The 20,528-nt window shown below is 51.2% G+C and overlaps 8 protein-coding genes and 1 non-coding gene across 9 annotated transcripts; 6 read left to right on the top strand and 3 right to left on the bottom strand.

Annotated features, from left to right (window-relative positions):
- Nucleotides 1–1,598: 1,598 nt before the first annotated feature.
- On the top strand, nt 1,599–2,756 carry BDV37DRAFT_31456 (putative GPI anchored cell wall protein). The gene has a single exon (XM_032090429.1). It carries the CDS (start codon nt 1,910–1,912, stop codon nt 2,510–2,512), a length of 603 nt encoding a protein of 200 aa, XP_031935752.1. The 5' UTR covers nt 1,599–1,909; the 3' UTR covers nt 2,513–2,756.
- BDV37DRAFT_31457 (uncharacterized protein) lies at nt 2,757–5,477 on the top strand. The gene is made up of 2 exons (XM_032090430.1): nt 2,757–4,576; nt 4,642–5,477. The coding sequence occupies exons 1-2, from the start codon at nt 3,000–3,002 to the stop codon at nt 5,435–5,437; spliced, it is 2,373 nt and encodes a 790-aa protein (XP_031935751.1). The 5' UTR covers nt 2,757–2,999; the 3' UTR covers nt 5,438–5,477.
- Nucleotides 5,478–6,371: 894 nt separating this feature from the next.
- BDV37DRAFT_263328 (SDR family NAD(P)-dependent oxidoreductase) lies at nt 6,372–7,313 on the bottom strand. The gene has a single exon (XM_032083536.1). It carries the CDS (start codon nt 7,225–7,227, stop codon nt 6,454–6,456), a length of 774 nt encoding a protein of 257 aa, XP_031935750.1. The 5' UTR covers nt 7,228–7,313; the 3' UTR covers nt 6,372–6,453.
- A 164-nt stretch (nt 7,314–7,477) lies between these two features.
- BDV37DRAFT_31453 (proline racemase family protein) lies at nt 7,478–8,878 on the top strand. Its single transcript, XM_032090428.1, has one exon. It carries the CDS (start codon nt 7,728–7,730, stop codon nt 8,769–8,771), a length of 1,044 nt encoding a protein of 347 aa, XP_031935749.1. The 5' UTR covers nt 7,478–7,727; the 3' UTR covers nt 8,772–8,878.
- Nucleotides 8,879–8,895: 17 nt separating this feature from the next.
- Nucleotides 8,896–9,114, bottom strand: BDV37DRAFT_263325 (uncharacterized protein). Its single transcript, XM_032083535.1, has one exon. It carries the CDS (start codon nt 9,098–9,100, stop codon nt 8,924–8,926), a length of 177 nt encoding a protein of 58 aa, XP_031935748.1. The 5' UTR covers nt 9,101–9,114; the 3' UTR covers nt 8,896–8,923.
- A 173-nt stretch (nt 9,115–9,287) lies between these two features.
- BDV37DRAFT_t225 lies at nt 9,288–9,360 on the top strand. Its single transcript has one exon. It is a non-coding gene; the product is annotated as a tRNA-Thr (tRNA).
- Nucleotides 9,361–13,804: 4,444 nt separating this feature from the next.
- Nucleotides 13,805–15,932, top strand: BDV37DRAFT_291081 (acyl-CoA dehydrogenase/oxidase C-terminal; the record flags this gene model as incomplete). The annotated part of the gene is made up of 2 exons (XM_032088859.1): nt 13,805–13,878; nt 13,946–15,932. 2 exons carry the CDS (start codon nt 13,805–13,807, stop codon nt 15,930–15,932), a joined length of 2,061 nt encoding a protein of 686 aa, XP_031935747.1.
- A 522-nt stretch (nt 15,933–16,454) lies between these two features.
- Nucleotides 16,455–18,169, bottom strand: BDV37DRAFT_276093 (cytochrome P450; the record flags this gene model as incomplete). The annotated part of the gene is made up of 3 exons (XM_032085500.1): nt 16,455–17,452; nt 17,504–17,929; nt 18,019–18,169. The coding sequence occupies 3 exons, from the start codon at nt 18,167–18,169 to the stop codon at nt 16,455–16,457; spliced, it is 1,575 nt and encodes a 524-aa protein (XP_031935746.1).
- Nucleotides 18,170–18,888: 719 nt separating this feature from the next.
- On the top strand, nt 18,889–20,528 carry BDV37DRAFT_31390 (uncharacterized protein). The gene is made up of 4 exons (XM_032090427.1): nt 18,889–19,615; nt 19,678–19,795; nt 19,849–19,913; nt 19,990–20,528. The coding sequence occupies exons 1-4, from the start codon at nt 19,330–19,332 to the stop codon at nt 20,424–20,426; spliced, it is 906 nt and encodes a 301-aa protein (XP_031935745.1). The 5' UTR covers nt 18,889–19,329; the 3' UTR covers nt 20,427–20,528.

Raw genomic sequence — 20,528 nt, 5'->3', positions numbered from 1 at the left:
GTGTAGAAAGTTGCCCTTGCATTAGCGAGCTACGCCCGAGCATCGCCGGAGTCAGGAACATTGGCTATAGAAAGGAGCAAGAACCCCAGCAGGAGGCAAGAAAAAGAGAGAGAGTACCTCCGCCTCGCCCTCGCCCCGTATATTGAAGTCCCCGTCCTGTGCAGTCAATGGTTGTAATCCCTACAAACTTTGCAACATTCAGAAGCCCACGATTCCGATCGACACATCCGTTGTACAAAAGCCACATTGGACCTCGGCTCCGCGCACCAATGCGGCTTGTCTTGGAAAGATGGAACAACATTCCCAGTGGCGAGCTACGGCGCCATCGTCATGCAGTAGTGAGCTATTCTCCTCGGTGAAGTGACACTGAAGCCACTCAAATGACCGTCGCAGCACGATTCGGTCCTGAGCTGTTGCATTCAGGGTACGGGGAACTCTAAACAGGAAGATGAGTGTGTCGGCCTGCAAAGCTGTACGGTGAGGTTGGCCTCATGATTGCCGGGCAGTTTCTCCATCTTTTCTCATGCGATGGACAGAAACAGGCGGGAAAGGGGAATTGTCGCCCTGTCTAAGGTGGGCAATATACTGATTGGGTCCCAACAGTCACGGTGACAGGCTAGAGGGTATATTTGTCCGTTGGGGATGATGTCCTACCATAACCTCGAGAGCTCTCAGTAACTGTGGCAGGAGATTTCCTGCGAGACCAACACCGAGTGGACGGTGGACGCGACAGTGGTGGACTTGGGACACTGGGGGTGGAAGCCGAGGATACCGAATGGATGCCTCCAGATCACCAGGAACTTCACTTCTATCTCACCCGAATGCGTTAAGTTTAGTCCGTGGTATATGCACGAAAGATGTCTGCTTCAACAATGGTGTGGCAGTAAGTCTCATACTATAAGTTCGGTCATAGTTCATTCTACCTCCGGATAGCCACCGCAGGAGCTTGGCAGATACAATGTGTCTGTCATTCCAGGTACGTATTCTAGAAAGGTTTCCTCACCATGAGATGCAGAGAGTCTCCTAGCAGTGGCCCGGTGGAGAAGGTATCGGGAGGCAGTTTGATGCGTTTCTCTTGCTTGTAACCATATACACGCGCCCGAATTGGACAATTTCCTTGCCCATCATCTTGGGTCACAGCTAATGGAAATTGCAGTCATTCTTCAGCATTTTGGACCCTTCTTCAAATGCAGATCTGGGCCGTTTAGGTAAAGATCAACACCTGGGGGTGGGCCGCCTGATAGGGCTACGAGATAGCGGAGCAAATAATATGGGGGGCTTTGACCACCACGAGGCGTGAGAAAACTGCCTTAGCCTTGGCCCCCAAACTAGCAAGCAACCCTTGAAATTACTTCCTCCGGAATACGGCACTTGATCCCCTGGAATTGGTCGGTTCTACCTGGGTTGCGTCGGGCTGGGCCGAAGTTATCACATCGTTTAGGGAACAGTCGGTGGAACCCCTCGTATCCACTGATTTTGAGCCTCTAGTAGGCCAATCAAGTTGAATTTAGCCCCTGCAGGTTTCATGACAGTTGTCGACGGTCCTTTGTCAAAGTTCAACTGGTGGGCACCGCGTCAATTTAGCGTCAAGCCGCTCGCTAGATGTCCCCAATGTCCCGCACGAAACAACACCAGCCTAGTCCATGAGTCAGTCAGAGTGTCTCTGTCTTGAGCCGCATCCTGGTCCCAGCCAGTGGCTCCCTCGAAGTCTTGGGGTCCCTTTTCAGGCTAGAGGATAGCTCGAGCGCTATCACGTACGGAGTACATAACAGGGTCTACCGCAGTCAACCCGCAGAATTTTTCGTAGTAAAACTTTCTCATCTCCCGAGAGCAAGTCTTCTTCGCCGTCCATTCCGGCCAAATAGTTGATCTCCTCATTACGTCCCAGATCAGACTCAGAATCGCCACAATGGTGCGTGTCCTCCAGTCCCTCCTTCTCCTGGCGGCCAGCCTCTCGACCACATTTGCCGCCGACGATTCCACCACCGTCGTCCAAATCCTGAACGGCCACTACAACACCCTCGCGTTTGACGACCTCCGAGGCAGTGTCGTGGGCGGTGATGCCCAGGCAACCACCTACGCGGTGAACTGCAAGGAGGGCTCTTCTTCGTGTCCCCTCACCAAGCCCATCACCATCACTCAAGGGCCTTCCACCTTCACCATGAGCGCGGTTTACACCATGACCACCATGGGTGCCAAAGGAACCGGGACGATCGTCCAAGATTGTGATATTACCTCTTCGACTGCCACTGCTGTTTGCTCCGTTTCGGTCGGTGCCGCGGTCCAATACAAAGGCCAGTCCACCACCACTTCCTTTACCACCAAAGCCACTGCCACCGGTTCTTCTGAGGTCCGCTATGAGGGATTGACCGTCACGGCCGGTCTGGGCAATTTCAACAAGGCTGGCCCCACCGGCGCGACTGCGACTGGAGCGGCTGCAGACAACCACGCAGCTCGTGTGGGTATGGCTGGGGCTGCCGCCGCTGCTGTGGCGGGCGCTCTTGTCCTGTAATTGATGTGCGGTTCTATATGGTTGGGTGTGATTTCAATCAGGGGTGACGATTGTGAACGACGCTTAGTATTTAATGCTTCTGTTAATACCCACTTCATAATATTTCATATTTGATTCTCCATAGCAGCCAACGGACTACATTGTAACCAGATGTCATGTGTCTCTCCATATCCCGCTCAACGTAGATACCGGGTGAGCTGTCAACGGCTGGATAGCACGCAAATGAACTGCAATCTTTCCTGGTCGTAAAACCCAGTCAAATGGCTAGCATTCGGATCGGCAAATCGATTTTTCCCTGCGTCAAAGCATCCTATTTTGGTCCATTTCGTGGAATGGTGAGACGGCGAATCAGCCTCGAGGATCGGCGAGCCAAGCGAGGCTGAGATGCGATCGGCAGGACCTCACCAGCGTCTGATGTGTTGGACTCGACTTCTCTTCTCCAGTTGCTCTCTGACACCTCCCAGGGCGTCCTACCTCCCACGGCAATATGAGTGCTGACTCAACCAAACTTCTCGCAGACGAGGCTGTCGAGCTTTCCGAGATTGCCCTGACACGGACACGACGTGGCACTTGGGCATCCACTAAAAGCTGGTACTCCCGAGCGGTCCTTCGCTCGGGAAAAGGTTACAATCCATTGCCAGTCAAGGCTCGGGATCCCAATCATTTTCATGGATGGCGATTCGGGGCATTGATTTCGTGTATTCTGGTCGGAATATGCCTAGGCCTCAATGTCGCGGCCACCATCTATGTTCGCCTGACGTACCCTCCAAGCAGCGATAACCTGGGAATTATGCAGGAGAGCGATTGCGACCATATTCACGATCTGGACAGCAGGCTGCATTACGCTCTCAATGTAATTGCGACCGTGCTGGTTGGTGCCAGTAACTACAACATGCAATGTTTGACGGCTCCGACGCGACACCAGGTGGATCAAGCCCACGCTCAGCGCAGATGGTTGGATATCGGCGTCCATTCGATGCGCAACCTACCTTTCATTGGGAGGGCCAAGTTGGCGTTATGGTTGGCTCTCCTAGCCAGCACTCTCCCTTTGCACCTCCTGTGGAACTCGGCCGTAGTGATGACAACCACCTTCAATGACTATAGCGGACTCGTCGTCACTCGGGACTTCTTGGAAGGCCGCAGTGATATTGGTCTGGATTGTACCAGTCAAGCAATGGAACAATACCGAAACTCCGACGTTTCCAGCTATGTTACTTGCTGGTTGTTTGATCAAACCCGAAACAACCGCAGCAGCCTGACGCAGATGGATCCCAGTCGTTGTATCTCCACTTATAAAGCCGGTTTGGAGGGACGGTCGTTCAATATGCTGGCTGTCACCAAGCAGAGCGATGCGTTGAATCAGTCTAAAATCTTCCCGCCTCCGACAAATACGACTCTGCCGGTGCTGGCATATTTCCATCCTCTGGACTATCCGGATCAGATTGAGGAATGGTGTAGCGGACTGTGCAAGCAATGGGGAAAGGGCAATGATAGCCCGAAGTACTGCTTTGATAAGAACTGGGACGAAGCATCGGTTCCATTTGCTTGCCAGGAGCATAAGGTGAACAGGACGCGTTGGGAGCCCAACGCGCTCACACAAACGAACTACTGGATGTGCCACCCGGATGCCATCCTATATGGCCAATGCAGCGGCTCTGCGGCAACGAGGAATGCCACAAAATGGACCATTCTACCAGAGCATTACGAGATCGATCATTGCCTGGTAACGGACGCAAACCATACCTGCCAGCTGCTGTACAGCCCGGTAATCTTATACATTGCGATTGCATGCAACGCCATGAAATTCAGTTCCATTCTTTTATGTCTGCTTGTCTCTCGCGAACCGACTCTCGCAACTATCGGCGATGCATTGGACTCCTTCTTAAGGTCCCCCGATATGGCCTCCAGGGGGCGATGCCTCCTCTCGAAAATGGACGACACGATCTTCCCTGACCCAAGCAACATTGGCCCTGCGTGGGCACAACGTTGGCAGCACGGCGAAGGTTGGCTAGGGCGGTGTTATCAAGGTACATCGGTGAGGCGCTGGGGAGCATGCATCCTCTTGTAGGTACCATTCCCTCAGGAGGCGGCTGACCGCGGCGAGGCTGTACTAACTTGGAGGCTTCTAGATGGCTCGCCAGCATTATCGTAGGCCTCGTTTTTCTCTTTAAAGGTATCAACCTGGTCGGGGTGCAGAACGCCTTCACGACTGGATTTGGTGCACTTAGTTTAAATGCCATCGTCAACACGTCCGGCTACAAAGGAGGCACAGCCGCGTCCATTGTCACCACGTCGATCGTAGCGAACCTTCCACAACTACTACTGTCTGGACTGTACTTTATGTACAACGCTGTGCTCACAGGTATGGCAACTGCCTATGAGTGGAGTCTGTTCGCCTACCAGCAGACCACACTTCGAGTGACCCTTCCCCGGGGAGCTCAGAGAGAAACGTATTGGTTACAGCTTCCGTGGAGATACTCCCTGCCACTCCTCGCCTGTAGTACGGTTATACATTGGTTGATCTCGCAATCAATCTTCCTCATCAATCTGAAAATATACCAACCGAGCAATGAGCTCTTGACACGGCCTAACACCCACTTCCCTAGTGCGAGTGATAGTGGCATTATCACGGCCTGCGGATACAGCCCACTCGCTATCATCACGGCGCTCGCCGTGGCAATTCTTATGTTTGCCGTACTCACCACAGTCAGCACCTTCAAGCTGAAGCCGGACATCCCGGTGATCGGCAGTTGCAGTGTTGCCATAAGCGCTGCGTGCCATCCCCCAGAAGAAGATTCCGATGCGGCAGGAAAGCCTCTGTCCTGGGGTGCGGTGCGGCATCAGGAAGGCGATCGGCCAGGACATTGCTGTTTGACTTCGCAGACTGTTGAGAAACCACGATATGGCGGGATGTATGCGGGATAGATGAGCCGATTCACAGTTATGCATATCCATATGGAAACACGTAACGTCTCGGTAGAATCTGTTGGGGAAGATTTACACTATTATCTTCTAGCGGCACCAACAGTTGGGCACGTAGTGCGTTCGAGAGCAACAGTCCTAGGGGGTGGGCAGTTCCCGCACGATAAAAGAAAATAATCGGCGCCACAGGGCCAAGAACCATGCCAATGCGACCCCAGGTTTCCCCAAATCAACCGCCTTCTGAGACACTTCCATTTTAGATGCCTCGAGCCACGGGCATCATCACCGTCATCCTTCACCAACTGGGTTACCGACCGAGCACCTGGGGTAATCTGCGAGATCATCTGGGTGTCTACCATTGTGCTCTTTGCGGTGACAGTAGTCATAGACCTGCTAAGGGTGATCAAGTGCCCTTGGAATATCACTTGGCCGTCTTCCAGATTGATACGCACTGCTTGTGCAGCTAGGTGTGTGCCGAGCTTCGCGTTTAACCACGTCCGCTTGGGCCTTGATCTTTCCCTGCGTAAATCAACGACACTGCATGGCTGATACCTGGTACTCAGATCAGCAGAGTGCATGGGAGCTACGACACAACTTAGACTCATATACCAACGCCGCGGGACAGTTAGGAAAATTATGGATCCGCCAGGTTTGCGAGTATGGCTCACTGCGTTTCTTTCCATGTGTTTGTTCATTTGGATCGTGAACTATATATTCAGCATCCAGTGGTTAGTTGCGACGTCTTGGCCGTTAAACATGACGGGAAATCACAGCCTCGTAAACGACTAAATAATGGCAGATAGGTGTAATGGAAATCTATTAGACTACAATGCTTGATCCACATAATGCATAATCCTCAGAGCATATCCAGAATGCAGTTCGGTCGCGGCGCATTCAGACTTATCCTAGGTACAGAATGTCTTGACGTGAACCACCTAGTCGACACTCGTCTCTCGGGCCCAGCCTAGTTCCACAGGTGAAACAGCCATGTCCACGTTTAGGCACAGTCAGGCCCATCTTTAAACAAATAGGAGCCCTCCATTAGCATTGATCAAGCTCCCCGTGGTCCATCTACTCCCTTCTTCGGAGAGAAAGGCGACAATCTGAGCAATATCATCCACCTCTGCCACCCTCGGCGCAGCGGGAGTGCTCTGAATCACCCGATCCCACTCCTCTTTCGCCTCGGGGTCTTGGGTAGTAGAGGCCCACAGCTCCGTATTCACTGGACCGGGACTCACGCAGTTAATGGTTGCGTTGTATTTATGTCCCAGCTCTTTGGCCAAGGATCTCGTCAAGCTCTCCATTGCGCCTTTACTGGCCACATATGCCAGACATCCCGGTTGCCCATCCCGAGCATAAACACTAGAAAGGTTGACAATACGCGGCGCCTGTCCGAAATGCCGTGTCGCCTCCTTAACGAGAAATACCGGGAAGCGCAGGTTCACAGCTATTTGGCGATCAAAGGCCTCGTATGTCATTTCTTCCACGGGGTAATCTTCTCGAGCACCGGCATTGTTGATCACAATGTCAATGCAGCCCCATCGCTGAACTGCTGCATCGACTATGTTTTTCGGTGCCGACAAATCATCGGCTTTGCCTTCGACCGCGATTGCATCTACTCCGACAGTCCGTATCTGCGATGCGACCTCTTCGGCCTGTTGATGGGAACTGTTGTAAGTCAGGAGAATATTGGCGCCTCGACGGGCGAGTTCAAAGGCGATGCCTTTGCCAATGCCGCGAGATCCACCGGTTACAATGGCATTTTTGCCCCGCAGCGACTGTTGAGCAGCCATGTTTTCTTTATATCACTTTGGGAGGGAGAAGAACTTGTGGAAGGAGAAGAGGGAAACGAACACGATGGCAGGGCCTGACTATAAACACGCTCACTCGCTGATTGAGTGAATCGGAAATCCTGAAGAATGGTTATATATAGGACTGGGTGGTGCATCAATCCATCCGGTCGGCATGGCATCCGGCAGACCGGTAAGACAGCCGATCGGCGGGTCGCTCGTAAAAGAAGACTTGGACTATCATGACTGCGGGGAAGGGTGGGGATTGGGACCGCCGATAACGATCGCTCACGTCCACGGAATACAGTCCGGCGTCAGTTCCCCTTGATGGACGAGTGATGATGTGCAACAAGAGTGAGGAGCCATCGGACTGGGAAACCGACGGGGGGGATCGTTGGTCTCCACATCTCTGAGGGGGAAAGGTATAAATCGTAGGAAAAGCCGTGCAACTGTCGTACGCACGTAAGTTTCCACACCGGACATTCCTCGTTGTCGTGCACACGATGAGACTCAATCGCACCATCTCGGTCGTGGGCTGCCATTGCGCCGGCGAGGTTGGCGATGTCATTGTCGGTGGAGTTCTCAACCCACCAAACTGCAAGACCATGTATGAAAAGCTCCTCTATTTCCAGAATGAAGCAGACGACGTCCGACAACTCCTGATGAACGAACCACGAGGCCGACCGGCCATGTGCATGAACCTCGTCCTCCCACCTTGCGACCCCCGCGCCGATGCTGGGTTTATTATTATGGAGAGTGATGAGTATCCGCCCATGTCAGGCGGCAATACGATCTGCACGACGACGGTGCTGTTAGACACAGGGATGGTGAAAATGACGGAACCGGTGACGAAGCTGGTCCTCGACACCCCGTCGGGCTTGGTCGGGGTGACGGCTGATTGTGAAGATGGGAAATGCAAAGCCGTGGCGTTCGATAATGTGCCCAGCTTTGTATACAAATTGGATCTCCCGGTGCAGGTACCTGGCCTGGGGGTGGTGAAGGTTGATATTGCCTGGGGTGGGATGCATTATGCCATTGTGGATGCTCGATCCATCGGTCTCAAAATCGCCAATGAGAATGGTCCAAAGCTGATCGAAATTGGCGAGAGAATCAAGCAGGCTGTGAGAGACACTTATACACCGGTTCATCCGGAAAACGACAAGATCAGAGAGGTCACGATTGTTGAGTTTACAGAGCCACTGCATCAAGAAGATGGCAAGCGAGTCGGGGTGAACACTGTGGTGGTCTCTCCAGGAAGGTTTGATCGATGTCCTTGCGGTACAGGAAGCTCGGCCAGGATGGCCGTCCTGCACGCCAGGGGCGAGCTCCAGGTAGGGGAGAGCTTTGTCCACCAGAGCATTATCGGATCCACATTCACTTGCCATATACGAGGAACCACCACAGTCGGCCAATATGAAGCAGTCTTGCCAACGGTCAAGGGCAGTGCGTGGATCACTGGCTTCAAGCAGATGGTCTTGGACCCGTCCGATCCTTTTCCGGCTGGCTTCCGGGTGGGTGATCAGTGGCATGTTCGTCAGGAGGCATGACAAGTTTCTAGAGGAAATGTACTGTCCAAGCGATGGCTTGGATTGGAAAGATGCTATTGTAAGCCTAGCAAAAGAGCCATGACAGCTTACCTAGTAAGTGAGTGAGAAACAGTGAACGACTCTTGGGTGTACCAATAAAATCGTGTCCAGACTCACTCACAGCTGAGCAAATTCCCTTCATGTTCTGCATAGCCATTTTTCCAGGTAGATCCAAGGTGTACTAAAGCGAGTCCAAGCGCCCCAGGCAGGCAGGCGATGATGAATGCTACAGCGTGGAAAGCGCCCCTTAATAACACACTGGTCAGACCATGAACGGTACGCTCAGTCATCTCGATAATGTTCGTATGGTGTCAATGAGTTCGTAGACCACGGTTGGCAAAGCAGGTCAAGATGTGGAAGAGGATCAAAATGGAGACTGGTAACAGAAGCTCCTTAATCGTGCAACTGAAGAGAAAGGTCAAAAGTGATCTTTTTTCTTTATAGTATACTTTAAGGCACAACCGAATGTACACATCTGCTCCTATGGCTCAGTTGGTAGAGCGCATGACTAGTAATCATGAGGTCCGCGGTTCAAATCCGCGTGGGAGCATTCAATTTGTTTTTCTTTCTTCTTTGTTTCTTTTTTTATTCTCGCCACCTCTGCTCCTCGTGGCGCTTTCCTTTATTCAAAGGTGAAACAATGTACAATGAATTGGTTTCATTTTATTTTAAGCTTAGTTATTGCCATGCAACCTTGTTCTGACGGCTGTGATCCAGTCAGGACATGACGCAAATATATATAGTTACTTGTCACCTTCAGACACAGATGACTCGTCAATCGATTGAAGTTCTCCTGCAGCTCCATTGGTAACCTAAAGATTCCCTGGAAAATACACGTACAGCAGTACTCATGTAGGTAACCAGCTGTCCAGACCTTAGACAGACTACATTCCCTTCCTCTTGTTCTTGTTGTCCTTCTTTTCTGGCCATTTCAACCTCACGGAGAGAAACATTCGGAAGAACAACTTATTCCTGTCCCGTTCCCTCCGGAGAGGGCAGGCGGTAGGCGTCGGTCACTGATCTTTCTTCTGTTTGTTGACTCTAGACTCTTTACTCTTTTCCCCTTTTGTCTGCCCTGGCACGTCCTCCACTCCATTTCTGGAGCTTGTCGGCTCTCTTCACGCTACGACACGATTCAATCGAAGTGTCTTGGCATTGAGCTGCTTCGCCATGTAGGAAATTTCATTCGCCGACCGTCACATATCTCCTGCAGCCTCGCAATCCGACCAAGCGAGGGTACCTTTCCAACCTGACCAGACTCGACGGCAACAACCTTAGCTGTCATCGGATGGTCGGACGAAGATGCCAGAGAACTCGCTGCCCGTGTGGGCAACGCTTGGGAAATGATGACTCTGCCGAAGAGTGAGAACAGTTCGCCTCTGATGTCCCTGGGAGGGTGTTGGGGATGGCTTTGTCCGGCTTGCCTGGGGACAATGGACATCTGTATTCAAGGTCGCTGTGGAGGGACTTGCTGTTGTCGCTCACCGGCACGTGTGCATCTGCGAAACGACTGCTATTCAGCCCCGTGTTATCCGACGAGGAGAGCTACGTAGAGGCGACGACGATCGTCATACGGAATCAGGAGGACGTTTGAGTATTGGGTGACCTTCCTGGCCGTGACTTTCTACAGTAGTAGTTTCAAGGGTTGTCATCAATAAGTTCTGAGTATGCGGGAAGCCTTGCGAAAGCGCAGGGAAGCGCCCGATGTGTGCCGGGCATACGCTATCGATGGCAAGCCTATACTGGTACCTGTAGATTTAGAATGATACTGTAACGCTTTCCCTTGGCTCATTCGCACCCCGAGACGCAAACGAGAGCAAGCCGTGCAATGGCTTCTACGAACGTGTTCTAGCTTTCTGAGGCAATTACGATAGAACTTTCCATTCAACTACAAAGAAATGGTAGGGTGCATGTCGGGTCCGGGCAGAGCATTCTCACGTATACGGCGAAGACAGATCATATATAGTGGCTCGAAAAGGGATGATGAGGCAGACCCTAAGTCTGGCGACCGCGCAGGTGCTTCCGCTCGGGAGATTTTCCTCGTACATATGACACGAAGCGATTCGAGGACCTTGGCACACCGCGCTAGACTTTATGAAGGAATGGATCCCCGAGGGCGACTGCCGGTTTTTTTCAGCCTTTCTCTATCGACTGTGGCTGGCGCGTTATCCAGGGTGCCGATCAGTTGCCTGAAAAGCCTTCGGAGTAGGATGCCTCTCGATTGTGGTCCTACGCCTGATCAGTGCCTCTCGGTCAGTCATGCAGCTGCGAGACGAGCAAAAAAAAAAAAAAAAAAAAGCAAAGCCTTGCAATCGACCAGAGGGACGCTCAGCGCCCAAGGGAATCCATGACGGAGTAGCCAGCCACGGACAAGGTTACAACGGTATACGTATAGCCGCAGGTGCACTTTTTAGTCCCTGACTAGCTGCTTTGGTACATCCATACAGGTAGGACTAGGGTGAATGCTGTCATGGCTATTGGGAAGGGTCAAGATTCGTGCTGTACGAAGTGTAGCTGACAATCAGCGCTTAATGCACTACGCACGAACAAATGGCGATCAAGGGGTCTTCATGCTGGTCGTTTAGCGGCTCTTGGCAGCGGTAAATCATCGATCAACAACGGGGCATCCTTCCATCCCAGCTGCAGCTCGACTCCGTGAACGTGCTGGCGATGAACCCGTACTTGTGTGGGCCACGGCATGTCGATCTGATCGTACATCGCGAAGGCAGTGCTATGGGGCTGAAGTCCGAACCGCCACGATGCGAATGGCCTCTCAGACCAGCTTAACCTCCCAGGAGAGCCTCCACTACGGTGGGATGCCTGAAAGGGCACAAGGCTGGCCGCTGGAGGTTCGCCAACTTCGCCCTGAACTATCGCCACCAACTAGCATTTGATTGGTGTTTCTCCCGAGACTGACCCTAGTTGCCTACCGACACCCGTCGGAAGCCTTTTCTTTTTCTCACCTTCTACTCCAACCACATGCGTGTGTGGATAACACCCGCTGGGCTGCAGCCGATATCACCCACCTGATCCAAGTCAACCGGGGGTCGTAGGGCATACGTTCACGTGGGACTGCACGCATGGACTGAGTTTAAATGTCACTGAACGTGGTATTGTGTAGCATCAGACCCGTGTTCTCGACTAGGAGTGAGTCGATCGAGACGTCTTCCCGCAATCCGCAGACGTCATCTCATAGCAATGGCCATGACATATGACAGCAGGAGCTACTGACCGGAGACTTTTTTTTTTTTTTTTTTTTTTTTTTTTTTGGAACTGGACAACGGTTGTTGGTGTCTATTCGAAGGATTCTCCGGACGAATGGTGAAGGGTGTCTGATACCCTGGTAGACCTAACAATTGCTATTATGTACAAATTGAGTTTGACTCAGCTGACATGGTAATAGTAATATTATTATTCCAATATTAATTGCTGTTGTTATTTTTGTTATTTTTGTTTCAGGTTTGTTTTTCTGCTGACGCTACAAGGGCAGTGTTCGAGTTAGGGCTGAGTGGGATCCTGAGTGTCTTCGACTCCCCGTGGGTGACGAACTGGAGAGATGGCGATGGCCGCGGTAACCGGCCGAAAGACCACCTCAGCTGCCATAGCATGCATCGTATTCCACGCTATAATTAACTTGAAGCATTGCGGCTATGCGTTGTAAAGCCTGGATTGAAATCCGAGCTGGTTCAGGTCGCCCATGACCCAATCACCTGGGAGGCAAAGGGTTTTCTATCACCCGTGGTCAGACTCGTATAACATAATAGAAGCTCATGTCAGATGCCTACGTTTTAGGTTGGAAAATGTGGCTTGCAGAATCGCGATAAGCATAGCAGCCAATAGTGAGAATGTGCCAGCTTCGAATATGCGAACGGCTCTGCACGCCAAGTTCTCCCCACGTTGTATAGAATGCAAGAGCTCGATTATGTTACTTAATAGTTTGCACGAAGATATCGTCCTTGGGTAGAGGAACCCATGTCGAATCTTAATACTACTAATAATAATAACAATAGTAATAATCATAAAAATAACGTCCTTAGTAGATTCCCTGCCCCAGCCGAGTGACGGGATATACCGATAAAAAGCAAATCCCTTGGCAGGAGATCTAAACGCCGGGAAGCAGCCAAAGAGCTGAAGGTGAAAGCAAATCATGAATCTAAAGAGGAACTACCAAAGCTGTTTCTATCGGAACCTCAAAAGGCCCGTCCACCGGCAGGCGACCTGGCACTTGAGAGGATTGTGTGACACATATTCAGAACAACAAGCTACGCCTTTGCTGCCGAAAGCCTGCTCGCAAATGTCATGGTTCCACCGGGTGACTTCAAGATATATGGAGGAGCCGCATCGCTCGGCGAAACAGAAGGTGCAGGAAGGCAGCACACCATTGTAGAAGTCATGGGCCGCCTGGGGCGCCGAAGGCTCGCTACACTGGAATACACTTTCTGTTGGAGTCGAGAATCCAATGACCGAAAGGTAGTATAACTCAATGTTGTGGGTTTCCAAGTCTCATCCACTTATGTCGACGAATATGGCCACAGCAAGAAGTAGTGTGTAGCTGCAAACCCCGAGCTCGTAGTGTGTTATCCACCGCAGTCTAATCTCTGACTCCTTCAAACTGTAAACTTTCTGACGGGCGAAGGCATGAGCCAATCCAGGTACTGCAGTCAGCCGTGTTCCGAAGGGCTGATGCTGAGGCAGACGAGGACTCGAGAATGTCGTTGGTCCATACAGAGTCAAGAAAGATAGAAGGGGAAAAAAGAATAAAGAAAAAAAAAAAATAAAAATAAAAAAAAATAAAAACAATGGAGGGGGGTAAGCCTTGCTATAGCCTGGGATAAAGCAATGAGAACAACTACATATACGGCCGTGACCAGCCCATGTCAAAGCCCATAAATCAATGCTCGATTTTATGTTCAGCAGTCCCTTCTTACCCAAGTGAAGTCAACCAGTCATTGTTACCAGATGGTTATCCAGTCATGGCCTTCTTCAATAGACAGATGGATCTGATGCAGCAGGCCAGAGCTTCATCGACTTTCAATCCCATGAAGCTGACGGTCGTCATATACGACAAGTACTTTGACCCACCCCTCTATCCAGGATACATAGCTATTTATCAGGAAAGCTGATCTCTTGTCAAGCGAAGCAGCGGTTAGTTCTCGGCGAGCAGCATTCCATCGTGTAGAGTACGCACTGGGCCTGCACGACAACATGAAGTTACCACATATATACTCGGGCCTCGACCGCGAAGGACTGTACCTAGAAGGCGTGCGTCGGGCTCGCGTCATCACGCATGACATGATAACCCACGGCCATAATCATTTCCAGTGGTTGAATGAACGTTATCAAATCTGTAATTCGTCTCCGTTCGGGATGAACTTTCTCATGTTTCGCCGGACTATCGAACTGCAGGGGACCGCAGACCAGCGGCGGTACTGGCTGCAGGAGATCGACCAGATGAGAATCAACGGTGCATATGCTCAAACCGAATTGGGCCATGGAACCTTTGTCCGAGGAATCGAGACAACTGCCACCTTCGATGTCGGTACAGACACATTCACAATTCATTCCCCCACTCCTACATCTGTCAAATACTGGCCTGGCGGACTGGGCTTTAGCTGTTCTCATGCCATAGTTGCGGCGAGGTTAATCACACGCGGAAAGGACCACGGCGTGCATATGTTCATAGTCCAGATCCGCTCGCTGGAAGATTTTGCACCCGTGTGTGGTGTGGAGCTTGGAGATCTGGGCATGAAGATGGCCTACAACGGGACGTGTAATGGATACGCACGGTTCAATTACTTACGCGTACCCAGGAGCAGCCTACTCGCTGCCCATGCTCAGGTCTCACGCGACGGCACGTATGGCCAGGCGCAGACTAAGGTGGGCACCCTACCAGTATCGAAAAGGGTATACTCAACGATGTTGGACACGCGGCGAAATATTGTGCGATGTGTCGCCTTCGGATTAGCGCAGGCTGTGACAATTACCACGCGGTATTCGATTGTGCGAGAGCAGGGTCGATTGATGTTCTCTGATGCGACAGATGAAGAAGCAGCCATCATAATGTTCAAGTCTCAGCACTACCGGCTGTTGACCCTCATCGCACAATCCTATGCTATCCTGTTTGCCGCAAAGGACTTCGACGTCAGGTACGATCAGCTCGTCTGCGAACAAGAAAAGGATGATCACGCACGGTTGCCATTCATGCACGCCCTCAGCACGGGGTTAAAAGCGTGGGCCACTACTATTGCAAGCGCCGGTGCCACAGAAGCAAGGAAGATGTGCGGCGGCCATGGGTTCGTTGCCCTGTCCGGCCTCCCGGAGATCGAGGGAACGGTTTCTGCCACCGTCACGTTCGAGGGCGAGAACTATGTGATGTGGCAGCAGTTGGTCGTATATCTGTTCAAACAGGTCAAGGCATTGTGCAGCGGCCAGGACGTCGATATCGAAGTGAAGGACTACATGGGCGGCGTCCGCACATACCTCGATGAAGAAACTTTCCCGTCTCGTATCCAGGGTTGCGGTAAAGAAAAGCTTTTCGATGGCTCCACATTGCTGTTGATCTACAAGGAACGGTCGCAGCGACTACTAGCCACTGCGTACTCTTCTTATAGAGAGATGTGTAACCGCTGTTCTGCAGCAGAGGCGTGGAACACCTGCATGATGACGAGTCTAGCAGCCGGCCAGGCCTTTGTGGAATATATTGTCATAGAATCATTCCTGAGGCGGATATCATCCTTAGATACAGAGGATGCTCCTATATCGGAGGCCTTATCGCATCTCTTCTGCTTGTTTGCTCTGACAACGATCACAAGTCCTAGTCCGTCCTTTGCAGCGGGTTCTTTCCTTGAGCATGGACTGCTCACTTCTGATGAGCTCAACAAAATTCGCGTCCGGGTCAATGAGCTTTTAGCGCATCTCCTCCCTAACATTGCTGCTCTGACGGATGCTTGGGACTTCACCGATAGCAGCCTCTGTAGCGCGCTGGGTTGCAAGGACGGAAATGTCTATGAGCGGTTACTGAGCTGGACGCGGCAGCTGCCGGCAAACAGCGGGCGAGCCGTGGAGAAAGCATGGGAAGCATCGGAGGGGATTGAGGAATTTTTCAAGGCAAGTCGATTGTAAAATGAGTCTAACGGATTTATGGAAGATATGGTTGACGAGGCTGTGCTTGTATCATGTATAAGGGTAATGGCTGTTGTAGCCGGTTAAATATATATAGGTCTACGTGGCACGACGAAATCTGATGTCAGCAGCAAAATGTACATACTTGGCAGTGGAGAAGACTTTCCCTTTCGTTTTTGCTTTTGTTTCTCCCCTTTTCATCCGAGAGGCTGCTCAGGAGAATATGGTATGGCAATCTGTCCTTGGTGGCCCATCGGCGAGTATATGAACTCGGAGATTGATTATCTCCTGGCTAATTGACTACTTGAGTTGCAAATGGACATACGACAATTATATAAGTAGCTCGTAAAAACCAGACAGAGAAAGGGACGAACGGCGTGTGCTTCTCCAGATATTACATGATGGCCATACAAAAGAAAAAAGGAAGGAAATAGTAACTTATGTATTTGCAGGCACAGGCACCGCCCGAAAGAGAACACGGAATAGGAGACATCTTGAATCAACGGCGGCTGGAACACACCATCAGGAGCGACGAGAGAGCTTAACATCAATGCCCTCTTGTCGAACGAAGAAGCTGTTGTGCGTCTTCCAGTCGCGGTGTGGGTGAGCCAACTGGATATCGTAACGTGAGATTAGTGTAGCCATCACCTTGTATACTTCGAGTAGACCTAAGTTTCTTCCAATGCATATGCGGCTCCCGGCGCCAAATGCAAGGTCAGAATTATTCATCAACCGTAAGCGTGCCTGATACTCCTCCTCACTCTCCCGGGAATCGTCACGCAGCCACCTCTCAGGGCGAAACACGTCGGAATCCTCGCCCCAGACAGACTGGTTCCGACCAATGACATACGGATTCATGCCGACGATGCATCCCTGAGGGATATACTGGCCGTTTGGTAGGGTAAGCCCCCCAGGCGGCACATACCGTTCCAGGGTCATAGCGACACCGGGATGCATGCGCATTGCCTCGCGGACCACCGCGTTGAGGTACGGAAGGGCGCTTGCAATGTTGTATGGCACGGCCGACCGTGCAGCATCCAGACTGGATTGGCAGGCAAGAACCTCCTGTTGCAGGCGTGTCCACACCCGAGGGTTCTTCAAAGCGAAATAAAGGGCCGCATTCAGCGTGATGGCTGTTGTATCTGCACCAGCGATCATGTTGATCATGAGGTACGAGATAATTTGGCTGTCATCGACAACGTTGGGGTATTTGTCTTTGGCATCGATGAACCTGTCTAAGAAATCGGGCTTACTTGCGTCGTGGTAGCTGGTGTCCTTGCCTTGCAATCGGTCAAGCAGATGTTGTATCGAGATGTTGGTGATATTACCGAAGGCCGGGGGCCCGATTCGATAAATAGGATTCTTGTCCAGGAGATGGTCCAAGACTGGAAGCTGTCCAACGAGAGAGAAATAGTCCATGGCGGTGTCAGAGATAGCGATCGTGCCATCAAAGTCAAAACCGTTCTTAAGATAGCCGATGGGCTCGCTGAAGGTGGCTTGTCCTACCACGTCCCATGTGTCTATCTCAATCAGTACTCATCACAGCCTGGCTATAGAAAAGGCAACCATACAGAACAGTAGCCACTGGTCTAATTTGCATGTTGTGCCAGCGTTCGATCCATCGATGAACTCCTCTTCCAGCCTCTGACAGAGGTAGTTGATCACCTCATCAATATGAGGCTCAAGGGGCAGGACACCCGTCAAGGAGTAATATTTAGCAATAGGTCGCTTTTGCTGCGCGTGGATATCAGGGTCACACTCGCTGAATAAGTTGTAAATAATTCGGCCGTTGCTTTTGGCACTACTGCCATGGTAAAATTCGGTCTTTCGATAGTCCCCTTTCGTGTTGTAGATTGTTTTGATCATCTCCGGTAGATCCAAGTCGACGACATTAGGGGCTATACGCACCACAGGGCCGTATTTCCGGTGAAGCTCATGGAGGACCACCTGAGACTGTCCCTGCGTAACATGGTAAATCCGCCAGAGGTTGGTCCATCCTACGGCCGAGTGGTTAGTGACGACAATCAAGGCCAATGCGACGCGGCAAAGCATCCAAGCATTGGCGCGAAGGGCCTCCACAACTCACCCGCGAGAAAAGGACCAGGGATCCTGCGTAAAGGAGAAATGAGATAGGCCGCTAGATACCAAAAGACCAGGGCTATCCACAGTGTACCAAATAGCGAGACGGCAAAGCCTCTTAGGCTATAGTCGAGCGCCAAAGACAGGGAATAATCCATTTTTGGAATCAGTTGAGGATGAAGTCCCTGGAGATGAAACAAGCAATAATCTCTAGAGACCAGGGTCAGAGTATTCCCAGTATTTAGAGCGTCCGAGAGAAAAAGTTCACGAGTTGATCCCCGTATACAATTGGCCAATGCGTCTGCCATCGACGCTTTGATGCTGGGCCCAGAACACGCACTAATGCACGCCGTGCGCTATGAAGACATCCGCACCCACCCCTAAAATTCCTTGGCTGCTTCACCTGCTCTTCCCCGATGCCAAAGTACCTTCTCATTGGGACTAACAGCCAATCTATTGGTTCTTCCGGAGCCTTCCTCCGCCTGCCCCGAGAGACTCGTTTACTATTTAGGATAAGACTTACACACAATGCAGCTCTCACACCCGGGAATTCGGATAGCTCCACTGGCACAGACTGACAGCCGTTGCGCTACGTCGAACTGACAGGTAGACAGTGGATATAGGCACTGACAAAACTTTATTCGCAGACCAGTGGACCGGTACGCGCTCAAATATGACCAGTATCCGGGGAGCGAAGTGAAGCTTTTGGGAGATCGCAAAATAAAAGTACAAAGTAGAGGGCTAGAAGCTTGGACCTATGGGACGTGAAGGAGGGCGTAGAGTATCTCTCCTGTCGTATCTCGAAGTTAGTCTAACTGAACAGGAAAACACGGGTTGTTGATAGTTCACAGGTGAAAGGGAGGATGTGCATCAAAGGTACTTTGTACAGTTCAACCGCATATATCTAATCTACTTCACACTCTGCCCTCGATGCTCTCATCTTCAACTTTGATCCCACTTTTTATCTGTCGCACAAGTTGCGCGTTGCTGAGCCAGTATTTCCTCTTGTCGTAGTTTCTTCCCCAAGTGCGTTCAAGATGCTGGCTGGCCAAGGGGTCAAGGCAATCGCAGTGATGTGGGTAATGGCTATTATGTCCTTCGTTCTTGTGCCTTTACGGCTGTACACGAGGGTTTATATAGTCAAGGCTCTGGGGCTGGATGATCATGTGTTCAATTTGGGCTGGGTAAGTTTCTTTGAACGTCGAGTGACACTGTATCGATCCTTAACTCTCGAGCCTAGGTATTTCTCCTCTTATATACGATATTCACCACCATAGCCGGACAGCACGGGTTCGGACAGCCAATTACTAGCCTCTCCATGGATGAAGCCGTCCAAGCTGTGTACATGGAAATGGTCGGTCAGACGTTCGCCGTGCTGGGGATGGCCATTGCGAAGCTTTCATTGGGTATATTTCTTTTGCGAATCGTGGTGAAACCATGGCATCGCATCTCGATTTGGATCTCGATGGTCAGTCTAGCAGTTGTTTCTGTGATGACGGCGATTATCTTCTGGACCCAACGCCTTCCCTCTAGGGCCATCTATGATCCTCGTGTACCTGGCCGAACTATTGTCAGCGTTACCCCGTTCTCAGTGCTTCTTGGTTGTATGTTATCCCCGAGAACCTTTCCAGCCCGATGAACTACTCACCTTTTGTTTGACGCTTAGCATGGTGTGCGGCGGTCGACTTTTACTTCGCCATTCTGCCGTGGATCTTCATTTGGGAACTCAACATGCGGTTCAAGGAGAAGATGACCATCGCTATTAGTCTAAGCTTGGGATTCATGTCAGCCTTCCATATCTCTGGGGATGGACAATCTGCTAACATACATCCTGCAGCGCCGGTATCTGTGGGATCATTCGCACCATAGAGCTCGGTGGATTGTCGAGTGCTAACTACACGGGTACGTCTCTGGTGATTCACATCCACTTCCCAAAGGACCCAAACAGCTGATATATGCCTATTCTCTCTTTCTGTAGAGGACACAGTTCCTCTTATTATCTGGTCTGCTGTCGAGCTTGCCGTCACCCTTATCTGCGTCGGCATTCCCACCGTCCGTCCCCTTTACCGGTACATCGTCCACGGATCCAGTGTCAAAGAGTCCCATGAAGCCTATAAAAGGCAAGATGAAAGTGGAAGTGGCAGCGGCAGTGGAAGCCGTAACAAACCGACTTTTGCGATGCCCATGCGGAACTTCGCTCGGGCGGGTCGAAAAGACGAGTTTCTGACCACTACAACGACCACTGTCGACATACCCGATGCCAACGACCCCGGACCCAATTGGAATAGTCGATCTTATGTGACGGGCCCGGGGCAGAATGACGAAGAAGCACTTGTGGCTACTATCGAAGAAGAAAATTCTCGGTACATGGATCACATATGCGTGCGGCAGGAAGTGCATGTAGAGACAAATTAAATTGAAGGAAAATATACGGACCCATTCGCAAGTAGGAGATTTTTTTTTTCGAATGATTTTATCAAAGAAACTCGACTCTCAACCTTTGTTCCGTGCTTTGTC

Source organism: Aspergillus pseudonomiae (assembly GCF_009193645.1).
Source record: "Aspergillus pseudonomiae strain CBS 119388 unplaced genomic scaffold BDV37scaffold_120, whole genome shotgun sequence".
Classification (NCBI taxonomy): domain Eukaryota; kingdom Fungi; phylum Ascomycota; class Eurotiomycetes; order Eurotiales; family Aspergillaceae; genus Aspergillus; species Aspergillus pseudonomiae.
Note: the sequence above shows the minus strand (reverse complement) of the source record. Positions and strands in the feature narration are given on the sequence as shown.

What these genes read in the sequence shown, in the direction of transcription:
- BDV37DRAFT_263325 (XM_032083535.1), bottom strand. Translation starts at nt 9,100, where the DNA reads ATGACTGAGCGTACCGTTCATGGTCTGACCAGTGTGTTATTAAGGGGC.
- BDV37DRAFT_31390 (XM_032090427.1), top strand. Translation starts at nt 19,330, where the DNA reads ATGGATGAAGCCGTCCAAGCTGTGTACATGGAAATGGTCGGTCAGACG. An exon ending in AGTCTAAGCTTGGGATTCAT is followed by an intron (nt 19,796 to 19,848) that starts GTCAGCCTTCCA and finishes TACATCCTGCAG; the next exon opens with CGCCGGTATCTGTGGGATCA. An exon ending in GTCGAGTGCTAACTACACGG is followed by an intron (nt 19,914 to 19,989) that starts GTACGTCTCTGG and finishes CTCTTTCTGTAG; the next exon opens with AGGACACAGTTCCTCTTATT.
- BDV37DRAFT_263328 (XM_032083536.1), bottom strand. Translation starts at nt 7,227, where the DNA reads ATGGCTGCTCAACAGTCGCTGCGGGGCAAAAATGCCATTGTAACCGGT.
- BDV37DRAFT_31457 (XM_032090430.1), top strand. Translation starts at nt 3,000, where the DNA reads ATGAGTGCTGACTCAACCAAACTTCTCGCAGACGAGGCTGTCGAGCTT. An exon ending in TGGGGAGCATGCATCCTCTT is followed by an intron (nt 4,577 to 4,641) that starts GTAGGTACCATT and finishes GGAGGCTTCTAG; the next exon opens with ATGGCTCGCCAGCATTATCG.
- BDV37DRAFT_31453 (XM_032090428.1), top strand. Translation starts at nt 7,728, where the DNA reads ATGAGACTCAATCGCACCATCTCGGTCGTGGGCTGCCATTGCGCCGGC.
- BDV37DRAFT_31456 (XM_032090429.1), top strand. Translation starts at nt 1,910, where the DNA reads ATGGTGCGTGTCCTCCAGTCCCTCCTTCTCCTGGCGGCCAGCCTCTCG.